Source organism: Rosa chinensis, chromosome 6 (genome assembly GCF_002994745.2).
Source record: "Rosa chinensis cultivar Old Blush chromosome 6, RchiOBHm-V2, whole genome shotgun sequence".
NCBI lineage: Eukaryota > Viridiplantae > Streptophyta > Magnoliopsida > Rosales > Rosaceae > Rosa > Rosa chinensis.
The window spans coordinates 32,391,368-32,403,377 of record NC_037093.1 but is presented as its reverse complement, the minus strand read 5'-3'; the positions used below and the strand labels follow the sequence as shown (position 1 = coordinate 32,403,377).

General features: G+C 35.7%; 1 protein-coding gene across 1 annotated transcript; it reads left to right on the top strand.

The window, feature by feature from the left end:
- The first annotated feature begins 1,335 nt into the window (after nt 1-1,335).
- Nucleotides 1,336-11,533, top strand: LOC112170461 (embryogenesis-associated protein EMB8). The gene is made up of 13 exons (XM_024307758.2): nt 1,336-1,760; nt 1,832-1,893; nt 3,605-3,705; nt 4,403-4,492; nt 5,579-5,701; nt 6,210-6,287; nt 7,006-7,091; nt 7,285-7,333; nt 9,198-9,254; nt 9,361-9,491; nt 9,590-9,673; nt 10,578-10,644; nt 10,862-11,533. Exons 1-13 carry the CDS (start codon nt 1,399-1,401, stop codon nt 11,285-11,287), a joined length of 1,716 nt encoding a protein of 571 aa, XP_024163526.1. The 5' UTR covers nt 1,336-1,398; the 3' UTR covers nt 11,288-11,533.
- The last annotated feature ends 477 nt before the right edge of the window (nt 11,534-12,010 follow it).

The following is a 12,010-nucleotide window of genomic DNA, read 5'->3' as shown; positions in this document are numbered from 1 at the left end:
TTTCTATGATACAATTTGGTACGATTGATAGAATTCAAGGTGTGAGTTGTTTTCTATGTTTCGTTTTAAAAGAAACCAAGGTGTAAGTTGTTTTTTTTTATTTCTATTTGAAAGGAAATTAAAGTGTGAGTTGTTCTCCTTTATTTCGTGTTTTTAAGGATCAAAGCTTGATTTGGCTTCTTGATTGAAACGTGTGGGGTTCATCCCGTGATTTTGGTGTGAGTTGTTTTGAGTTACTCATACGGGCTTGCAAAAGCTTACCAGGTTTGTTGTGTGACAACCCGGTACACTATTCAAACGGTGTAGGGGCTAATCCTGCAGGTCAGGGTCATCGTGGCTGAAGCTGAGGTAGCTTGTTGGCAGCAGAGCAGGTAGGAAGCAATTTTGGTTGGCTTTGCCATTGTTATGACTTCCGCTATGTAGCAAACTCTGAGGAGCATTTATGTTTTATTTTGTTGTTGACAATTTAATTCGTAAGTTTATGTAATATATGACTATGTGGGCGGGTCAATATTGACATAGTAGGTTCAGGGCATCAATATGTGTGTAGTTTAAAGGGAAAAAGTTTCCAGGTATTTGTTATTGATGACTGAACGTTCACGCATGTATAATTATGAGATTATATATATCGATTTTTATTTGTGTAAAAATCAGGAGCGTGACAATTATTGTATCAAAAATTTTGGAGTGTATATTCAGTCGGTGTCTTTTCTACTATGCAAAATGCCTTCAATTATGGAATTATCCCTACTGTCCTGAATCATACTATTATTTCCTTAATTCTTAAAGTTACTGGTCCTCAAAATATGGTCTAGTTTAGGCCTATTAATTTATGCATAACAATTTACAGAGTTATTTCCAATATCAATCATTGTTGTAAGAATAAGATATTTAATGCAGAAGCTTATTATTCCCAATCAAGTCAGTGATGTTTCCAGAAGACATATCAGAAACAATATCATATTGAGATCCTTTACGAATTCAGAAAATCCACTGGTCAAAAGGGTTTCTTTGCTTGCAAGGTAGATCTTTCTTTCCAAAGCCTATGATAGACTCAGCAATAATTAATTTATAGATTATGTTCTAGCTATATGAAACTCTTTTTCCTCAACCTTCAATCAAGTTGGTTATGACTGCATCATTCCCAAATGAGCCATCTTGGTAGATTTGTTAACCTTACCCAAACGGCAAACACGAGTAAAATTAGCCATCCAGAGTAGAATTGACCTGACCCATAATTAATTGATTAGCCAATAATAAATTAGTAACCTTGGGTAAAAAAAAAAAAAAAAAAAAAAACTGGTAAATCTCGAGTAACCTGACGTGTCCCCATTTGTCTCTCCATCGAGCTGAACGAACTGAAACTGCTCCTCTTCCTCTTGAGTAGAAAAAAACGAGATGCATAGGATGGTGTATCGGTGCGGCGGCCACCGTTCAGCTTCAGCAAGCCCCTACCTTGTTTTGCTGAACGATCTCCTCCTCATTCCCGTTTGGCACTACCTCGTGGCCTTGATCGCAATCTGCTTCGCATTCCTCTACCATTTCCTCGAATTCCATTTCCTCCATGACCTCTTCACCGGATTCAGAGGCTGCTCCGTCGCCTTGACCTACCACTCCTCCTCCCGTATCTACCACGACGTCGTTTCCAAGTGCCGGATTCTCCATTCCAGGTATCTGGTCACCCCCTGGCTCTCAAGTCCTCATTTGCAGACCGTCTTCCTCAGTCTCTTTGGCCGCCCTCCCGTTTTCAACTACCGCAGGTACTCCATCATCCCCTTCCGATTCCGAATTGGATTTTGAATTTTTGATTCATGCTTTTTTTGTCTAACAGAGAACTTTTTCATCTCTCTGATGGTGGAACTATCGCCTTGGATTGGTTACTGGACTCTGATGGTAACCATTCATCCCTTGACACTAATTAATGTGCATGTTCACTACATTTTGTAGCTCTTCTCTTCTTTCCATTGTTTTCATAGTATTTCAAGTCTAGATTTCGTTGTATGCTATTTTTCCTTTGGTTCTTAAATTCTGTGCTGATTTCTACTTAACATCGGACCAATGTTAGTTTGTACTGATGCGGTGTTCAATGTTCCCTGGTTTTGTACTACACGGTATTCATTATGTCATTGTTCAGTCTTCATAATCTTTTGGTTTTTGCTCTTCGAAAATGTGGCACAAAAAAAGAAAGAAAAACGGACAAGTATGGATGGGGTGGGGAGGGAGATAGTATCGCTAGGATGTTTCCTAGAATGGTGAGTTGAGAAGAAAAAGGAATTTGATTGAAGTTGAATGTGGAGAGTGGGCAGAAATTGTTGAGAGGCGGTTAAAAACAAGGCTTTGCTTGCAAATGGTTGCGAGTTTCCCCATAGAAAGGAAAGTGCTATGCACAAGATAATGGGAAGCAAATATGGCACTCTAAACCACTAGAGGGGGTCAAGCTTAGAAAGATAGTGGAGGCTATGATAATTGGTTGCAGGGAATGTGGTGAGGAAAGGTTCTCAGAAGATGTGCGGGCAGGGAAATCATGTTTGGGCTGTTCTTTTTTATGGCTGTAAGTTTTGATAATTACAGTGTTGCGATTGCTGTATGACAGATAATTAGTCCTTTTGTGATTTGTGGTTCAGAAGAAGAAATATATGTGACAGGGAATTATTGGTTCTGATGCTGACAACAGGAAGGTTTTAGTGTACACATTGCTCACGAGGATTTTAAAGGCTGCAATGCTTCATGAGGAATTTTCTCTTGTACCTTTTTTTACCGATGGTTATATGAAAATGCAGATATTTTTCATATTATAGCTTTGGACCCCTGTTTGGCTATTTAGAATGTATTAAAGTTATAGATTTTGGCTTGGTTGGTATCACTTGGTGAGGTTAGTTCCTCTAACAAAATTCAAAGAAGACCAAAATTTGTTTGATAAATGTTGTGAGTTGTGCAAGGTGAGTAGTGAGATTGTTGATCGCCTATTTTTTCTATTCCTCTGGCTTTAAGCTTATTGCACGGAAGTAGTAGCTGGTAATTCTGGAGGATTGTGCAGCCTTGTTAATGTGGCTAGAGTTGGCTGGGGTTGGTCAAAATTTTTGGTTGGTTTCTTCTTGGCTGTTCTATGGATGCTGTAGTGGCAGAGAAGCAGAACGGCTTTAGAGGGATTGGAAGGGACAGTGTGGGGAGATGGGAAATGATTAGATTCTGGTCTTTTGTTTGATTTTGTAAAGGTTCGAGCTATGTTAGACTTTCTTGGTTTTAGTTCAATTGGCAAACGGCTGGTCCTTTTATTGTGCTTAGTATGTTTTTTATTTTATATTTTTTTCTAATCTTTCTTCTTAGAAGTTAGAACATCCAACCCAATTTTTTTCTGCTGTCCTGGTTATACTTGGGTTATTTTATCTATAACTGGATATAGTATTATTACTGGTTGTTTATATAATTATTTGCTTTATTTATTTATGTTGTGGATCTTGCCTGAAGTCTTGATACTTGCAATTTTAATCATTTCCTCTTTCCTCAATCACATAAATACACACACACACACACACATTTCTTGTATCAGAATACTTGGAGCTTTATGATAATGGTTACTGTATATCATTTTTCTTTGCTTCAGTTCTGGGAAGTAACTATGACACAACCAGTTCTATTCCAAAAGATGATATAAAACCGATTGTGCTAGCCATTCCTGGATTGACAAGCGACTCCGAATCTCCTGTAAGCTTCATAATTGTTTACTTTCATTCTTTTATTGGGTCTGAAAATGCTTTCTGGTGTAATTCTGGCGTCTCTAGCAATAAAATCTTGTTGTACAGGTTTCCTTCTATTCCGCTGGATTGAAAGGCAGCTGTAGGTTATGTCTTGTAATACTGTTTCGTATGCATGTGATCTAGTTTTCTGGTTTATTGATTTATTTTTTTTCTTTGTTGTAGACTTCTTGTCCACATTTATTGTACCATTCTGTGTGATCAATAAAAGTGGTTCCTCTTAGGAAACATAATTAATTTTGGATTCAAATTGAGTAACTAGTTAGTTAGAAAGTATGATAAAATGCTGCTAGAAACTTGAAAGGAAATGTTGAAGCTTGGAGCCTCAGGTGGATTAGAGGATGTTGGTTTAAGAGCAATATACTGTGCAAAAATAGCACTGAATCAATAATTTGGGGTACGTGTTGATCTTGCAAGATGTTTAAAATACAATTGCTCTCTGTCTGTCTCCCTCTCTTTCTGGTATCGCTACTAAATTAATTCTTTGATTTAAAAGATATGAAATTGCATGTTTCATGTAAAACATTAACTGTTGCCACACTGGGTTTACTCTACATTTTCAACTTCTTGACATAATCAGCTATCTTCTTGGGCTGTTTTTTGCATACATGATGAGTGACTGATGTAGTCTGATATTGTTACTGCAGTATATAAAGCATCTTGCTTTTAACACGGCGCAAAAGGGATGGAACATTGTTGTTACCAACCACAGAGGTTTGGGTGGTGTTTCAATTACTGTAAGCAGCTCTTTACAAATTTCCTTCTGTACTTCTTTTTCGAGTCTATATCCATATTGTTAACACTTACAGCCTGGTCTGTTTCATTTAAATCTTTTTTTTCTAATTCTATACCACATGGGAGAAAACCATGAGCCTAACTGTTCCTACTAAACCATCAGTGGTGGGGCCACTGATGAAATTATTCTACACAATTACCGGCATTTTTAGAGCAAGAGATAGAACTTGTAGGACCTATTATCAGATGACACCATAACTAGCACCATGCTAGTTTTGCGAAAGGAGTATAAGCTATTACTTTCTTTAATGCTTTTTAAGGAACATTAGGTTTTATTTCAAATTGAAAATAAAGTACTATGAATGATGGATATGGAGTAGATCTGTACAAAGCAGAAAGTTCAATAACCATGTCGGAATATTTCGTAACTCTACCCTGTTTGATAAAGTAAATGGAATGTCCTAGCTGAGCACTGATTCCCTAGATGAGGAATACACATATCCTATTTTGCAAGCAAAACCGGACAAGCTGTTCACTGTAGTACAAACAACATCATCTATCACCATATAGCTTCTACAAATATCAAAAATCAGATCCAAACAAGCATTTTATTGTATCTAAATAGGTTGTTTGGAATTTGACTTTTGTACTCCTGTACTTATGGATACATTGTACTCTTTGAGAGGCTTTCTATAGGAATACAGTGATAGATATGGACAATTGTTATCAAATTCTAGAGAATCATTGTGTGGTATTGCTGAACTATTTCAGGACGCCTTTTTTGCATCTCCACCAATTTGTTGGCTTATTTTCATGGTTGATTTTCATCTCGAGCTCCAAAATTTAGAAGTCACTATTTTAATTTCCCCACTAATGGAAGTGTTCTAAAATGTAGTATTCGAGTTGTGTTGGCATGATGTTTTGTAGTTTACTGTTCTAAGATCTATGGCAGAAATTTTGTAGGTCGTGCTGTACTTATCCCTGGTTAAGTTTTCCGGTTATTGCCAATTTCTTATTAATTATTAACTTCTTATTAGGTTTATTGATATATAGGTAATCCCACTGTGTTTTATTATTACGTGTTTCAGTCCGATTGCTTTTATAATGCTGGTTGGACAGAGGATCTGCGGGCAGTCATTAATCATCTCCATCATGAATACCCCAACGCTCCTTTATTTGTTGTTGGAACGAGTATCGGAGCCAACATTTTGGTATGTTATGTGGTCATGTTATATAATTCTTCTAAGTGTTTTGAAAGAAGCCACTATTTGTCTTTTATTTTTGCTTTAAATTTTTCTTAGGAGAAGCTTAAGTTTTTATAGGAAAGAAGAAGGGTGTGATTTTTGGGGAGATGTGGTGTAATGCAGTTACCGGAGTTGGATGGCAGTGGAAAAATTAGGAAGGTTTTTGATTATGTAAAGGGAGAGGGCTAGTTTATGGGCATCCAACGGGGCATTCATAGTTTATTGTTTGGTGATTCTTCTATCTTTTAAATTATTGGGAACTTTTCTGTAGTTTGCTATTGTTTTTATATTTGCTTTTTCTCGGCATATACCTTGTCCACTGTTGTAGTCTGTCCTTTTATCTATGAAAGTTGTTACACTTGGAAAAAAGAAAAATGCTCACTTGACCTTCATTTCTCGTAATGTTCGCTGTTCTTAGACCAAATCTCATTGTAAGTTCCATTCTAGTACTTAACTCTAATTTGATTTATTCCAGGTAAAATATCTTGGGGAGGATGGAGATAGTGTTCCAGTTGCTGGAGCTGTAGCAATATGTTCTCCTTGGGACCTTCTGGTTAGTGCTTTACTTTTGTTGTGAATGAAAATGTTTATTCTTGGTAATTGTTGGAAATTACCATGACATAGGAAGAAGATAATTCTTATTGCAGTGTGAAAAGGATTCTTAAACGATGAGGATTTAAGGGAATTATCGTACTGGCTGTGCTGCATGCTTCGTTTTATGGGGAACCTCAAAGCATGCATGTGGATAGACATTCTTTTGAGCCTCATAATTAGCTTATTTTTATTTTATTTAAATAATGTATGGACTTCGTATGCACATTGGGGCAAGTACCTGGATATTGAAAGTACCCCTGAAGTTATGCATCATTTTTTTATATCTAAATATATGTGGATTTACCATTGATATGGAAATATCTGTCAATACATCCTTAAATATGATTCTCAATATCCTTTCACCTGTTTAGGCAGAAAAATATCTAACTGTTGCATTCACCACTGGTACCTGTTTTAAAGTTATATGCTTCATCTCGTAAAAAAAAAAGATAAAATAAATAATAAATAAATAAATGAAGAAAAGTTATATGTTTTAGCTAGCTAAACAGTTTACTGTGAAATTTATGATATTGTAAAAATGATGTTGGTTTGTTGGGATTTCAAACCAAGAGCTGTAAGAAATATGCTCATTGACAATTATGATGGATTTTAGTCCTTCTGTATAGGCAGTAGTCCCTTATAACTGTAAACTTATCCTATTTTGATTTTCCCTGCAGATTGGTGATAGATTTATAAGCCGTAGGCTGTTGCAAAAAATTTATGACAGAGCTCTTGCAATTGGCCTTCAAGGCTATGCACAATTGTATGTATGTGCTTCCCTTTTGAATTGGGTAGTAAATAGCTCCTAAAAGATTATGTAATTTTCTACTTTGTATGCTTTATGCCTACTTATATATATGTTACACCCTCATATGTAATTTCTTGATATCTTAAAGTTTTGAATTTCTTAATCAAAACGATGTTTGTGTGAAGAAATGTTTAATTGTTTATTGCAGACACCAGCCTATTTATTCTCGCCTCGCTAATTGGGAAGGTATAAAAAAGGTAGGTGTTGTCACATGCTTAAGATTTTCAATCCCTAGCATTATTTTAAGAGGAGCATTTAATAGTTTGGGAGTCAAATAATTTGACACTTCTAGAAATGATGGTTTGACCAACAATAAAAATTTTGCATGATTCTTTCATCTATTTATTTTTCTTGGCAGGAGACCAGAATTATTATGGAAATAGTGCATTAGAAATCCACTAGATTAGAAAGCTACAAACTAAACAACCCAACAAAAACCAGAAACAACACCCAAACCCCAGACTTTAAGGCTTTAGATAACAGGTGCATTCCAATTTTAATACAAATGGCATCAAAGAAATTATGCTTAAACACTACTAAAGCCCATAAAGAAGCAAAGAATCCACTCGTATCCCACAGATGATTCAACTACTCGCCCCTTGCATCTTCCCTTTCATCTTTGTCACTGAAACATTTAGTTGTCAGTTTTTGATATTAGAAGGATCTTCGAAGACTATGGAAAGGGGGTGGAGGACCTTTGGGAGAAAGTTAGGTTCTTATCAGCCTTGTGGGCTTCAGTTTATGTTGAATTCAAACACTTTACTTTCTCCTCAATCACTCTAGAATGGAAGGCTGCAATAATATGAGATTGTTATGTTTTTGGCTTTGGTTTATCTCATTTTTAGGGTAGTCCTTTCGTTGTAGTCTTCTTTGGGTTTTGTTTTGTTTCTTATTGCATGAACTCTTCCGCTAAATGTTCATTTGTTATCAAAAAATATTGTCAGAATTGTCCAATTTTATGCTTTTGTCCTTGGTAAAAGTAGATGCATAAGATGCAGATATAGTTTACTAAAAGATGAAAGCATCTATATATATGTGTGTGTGTGTGTGTCCCTGTGTGCGCGCGCGCGTGCAGTTCCCTTCCAGAGAGAACGACCGATTGACGTGTCATACTGGTATCATGATCGATGAAAACATTTTGACACTTTTTCAACAATGAGGTGTAAGTATTTTAATGTATAGTAGTTAGGAAAAACCCAATTTCCATTTTCTTTTCTTTATTCATTTTGTAATTACTTTACAATATTTGGTAATGAAGGTCTACAGTTATTATTTTTTATTTATTTTTTAATTAAAAAATCTTGCGTCTCCTCAAAGGAGAAAAGAAAGGTAATGAATGGTCTACAGTTCTTGTTATATGTTGTTGTACGGTTAGGTAAGGGTCTGATGTATCTTGAATCCTTGCGATGCATGTGCCTTTTGAGGCAAAATGTTTTTTACAATCATATAATGTATCAGTAATATGAAGAAATAGGAGAGTATTAATCGTCAATATGGTTCAAATAGATGAATTTAGGGGAATGTGATTGCTAAAACAGTGACATTTTGATCATTCTTCTCTTGCTTTCCTTTCATTTGCTATAGTTTTTGTGTGTTTGTTTGTTTTGTTGTTTTTTTTTTGTTTCGGCAGTCCTTGACTTGATAGAAAGGTGAGTTTCAGTTGCAAGGAAGACAGACATCATTTGAGTAATAGTGTAATACAACACAGATTAAAAAAAAATGACATTCAAAATTCTATCAACTTCAACAATGTGACCAGCTTAATGAATAAAAAGGCAGCGTCTTGTTGAAGGGCAGCACTTGGGCATAGAAATTTTATGCCTTTTGCCTTTCTCCATTTCTCCAGGGGAAAACTCTGCCCCAGCGTCCAGATTCATGCCTGAGGCGTGCCCCCTTTTGAAAACCTTGATTTAAACCATTCATGTCTCCTGGGATGAGCTTGGACCAAGATAGCATTTTAGCTGTGTTTAACATATTTAGTGTTGAAACATTGATGCTATAGTATATATATGTCCTGCCTTTTACTAATGTTTGCTCTGTTGTTATCTTGGGCTTCGAAAGTCGCGTTCTATTCGTGATTTTGATCATCATGCTACCCGCCTTGTTGGGAAATTTGAGGTATTAATGCACGTGATTTACTAGTTTTTCTTGCTCAGCAGCTTTTTTTTTTAAAACTATTTCAATTTTTATTTTTTTGATTAAGTTGAGTGTGCTGTTGTGTCAGACTGTGGACACATATTACAGGCGTTGTAGCAGTGCTAGTTATGTAGGAAATGTGTCAGTGCCACTACTCTGTATCAGTGCATTAGATGATCCACTTTGTACTAGGGAAGCCATTCCTTGGGATGAATGCAGGTGGAGTTGCTTTTAATATTCCATCGATTTCTTTTTTTCATTCATCACTTTTTTCTTCCACATAATTTAAGCACATGTTCGATATTTGTCTTCAATAGGGCAAACTTAAATATTGTATTGGCTACCACAAAGCGCGGAGGACACTTGGCTTTCTTTGAAGGATTAACTGCAGCTGGCATCTGGTATTTAGTGTTCCCATATTATTATGATGCACTTGTATCATTCCAATCCTAGCTTTCCTCTGTTTTCATCTGGTACTTGATATGGTTATTGGTATTGTTTTACAAAATGGTTTCTCATTTTCCAAAACCAAACTAAGAGAAAGGCTTTGGTTCCATATTAAGAAAATAACTTTCAAACAGTGCATAATAGAAAGTTTAGGGCTGAAGCCTACACTACGTTTAAGTTTAGTACCTCATCTATGAAAAGTTGCAGATTACCTCAACTTGGGTGTCAACTTGGATGCCATACTCCATTCGAATCCGTTAACTCGCTTTATCTGATGACTTGACATATATGGTATATAATTTCTCTTGATAAGAATGCCAAATTGGTGCCATCTGGCAAAGAACATTTAAAGGATTAAATGAGATTCGAAGTTGTTTCTCTCTTTTCAGTTCTGGCAAAGAACACGCTCATAATTAGATTTTCACTATTTTCGTATTGTGAAACTATTCATTACATCCGCAACCAGACTTCAGTTTTAGAGATATGAAGCTCAATTTTTTCATTTTCATTTGTAACACAGTTATTTGCAAGCCTTTACTATTCCAGAGTATCTTTGTACCTCAAATTTTGCGATTTATCTGCCCATATTGCATCTGTATGAAATCCTTCTTTAAATCACATTTTGTCCTGGTAGTTTGGATCATTTTCTACTTTAGCACCCTATTTCCAAATTTGTTAATCACATCTATGTAGTTCATTCCCATTTTACATCTGAAATGCTATTGATCATGTAAAAGGTAATTATAGGCATTTTTATGAAGTTGGAATTTGTATGGCGTCTCTACTTGTGCATTTATAGAGGAAACTGCATCAGAAATTCCCTTCTGACCTTTGGTGGTCTATTTTCTTTCCTTGCAGGTGGGTAAGGGCTGTGGATGAATTTTTAAAAGTTTTACATAGTAGCCAGTATATGCATGTAAAGAAGGTATAAATTTGCTTTCATTACATTTCAAATGCTTAATGAAGTAATAGTTGGTGTATCATTTGTGCATTTTATTTTGTGATACTGTTGAACAGTTGGTTGTTGCTGAAAAGTTATTGGAACTAATGTTCTTATAACTTCGTGCTCTATTTTGTTGGCATGCTGCAGCATACTGGCTAAATTCTGCAAGTATTAATTGTTGAATTTCATGTGTTTTCAGGTGGCAAGTTCTTACCCACCATTAATACTGGACTCTTCAATAGATCAGGGTCCCTATGTAAACATTGCAGAAGATGGAATGGTGGCTGCAGTGGGCAATGAACAGGTAGAAGAGAATAGGGTAGAAGATGTACTTGAATCAGGAGAAGGTAAAATTTCAGCAGAGCGAGATCAACAGAGGCCACAGCCAGAGTCGGATTCTTTGGCTGGTGTTGTAGAATCTTCTGAACAAGCTATTACGCCTCTTGATGTAATTGCTCCTGTTAGAAGACGCTTACATCTGCTATCTCGACAGAGTAGGTGGTCATTGTGGTTGCTTGTTTATATTGCTATTGTGACAAGTTGGCCAGTGGTAGGTTCTGTCCTCCAGATTGCATTGCGAAAGAAGCTCAGAAATGTCTTATCTGGTGCTTTCTTCAAAAGATGAGCACAGGCTATTTACATTACTATTGTATGCCAAGTCTAGGTTCTCGATCCCAACTATATAAATAAACAATACAGCTATATACATGACTAGCAACACCTGTGTATTATGTATAACTTATAATTAAGTTACAAAACCCAATGTAATCTGTATCAATGAAAATAGGGAGAAGCAGTATATTTGGGTTTATGGAACCGAACAATGCAATCTTATTCAGAGTGAATCTGCAATATGGACCTCAATTTTTTATTTCTTGTAATTTTCTTTCATTCGGAGAAAATTATTGGTAGTTCGGACTTCGGACTGGTGTGACTAGTGAATGTTAAAAGGACAATTATTAGGTTCACCCCTAGGGTGAATGTTATTCACCTCTATTGCAATTAATGCATTTTAATTTTATAATTTTTTAATACAACTATTCATGTTGTATAACATCATACAAAGATTAGGTCTATAAAAAATCAATCAAATTGAAGACTTTTTAATTATTCATTTCTATAAAATACATGGACGATTTATCATAATAGTAGTAAGTATTGTTAGAACTGTATATTTCTCATTTAAAATATGAACTGTTGGATGATAAATTTCTTAAGTAGAAGTATGTTAATAGACAATAGAGGTGAATATGCTCATTCACTCAAGGGGTGAACCTAACAAATACTTGCTGTTGATGGGTCCCTTTACGTTTTTATTTTTTATTGTTATTATAATAATAATTACTAG

Coding starts and splice junctions, on each gene's coding strand:
- LOC112170461 (XM_024307758.2), top strand. CDS start 1,399: ATGCATAGGATGGTGTATCGGTGCGGCGGCCACCGTTCAGCTTCAGCA. Junction 6,288..7,005: donor GTTCTCCTTGGGACCTTCTG/GTTAGTGCTTTA, acceptor TTTTCCCTGCAG/ATTGGTGATAGATTTATAAG. Junction 9,255..9,360: donor GCCTTGTTGGGAAATTTGAG/GTATTAATGCAC, acceptor CTGTTGTGTCAG/ACTGTGGACACATATTACAG.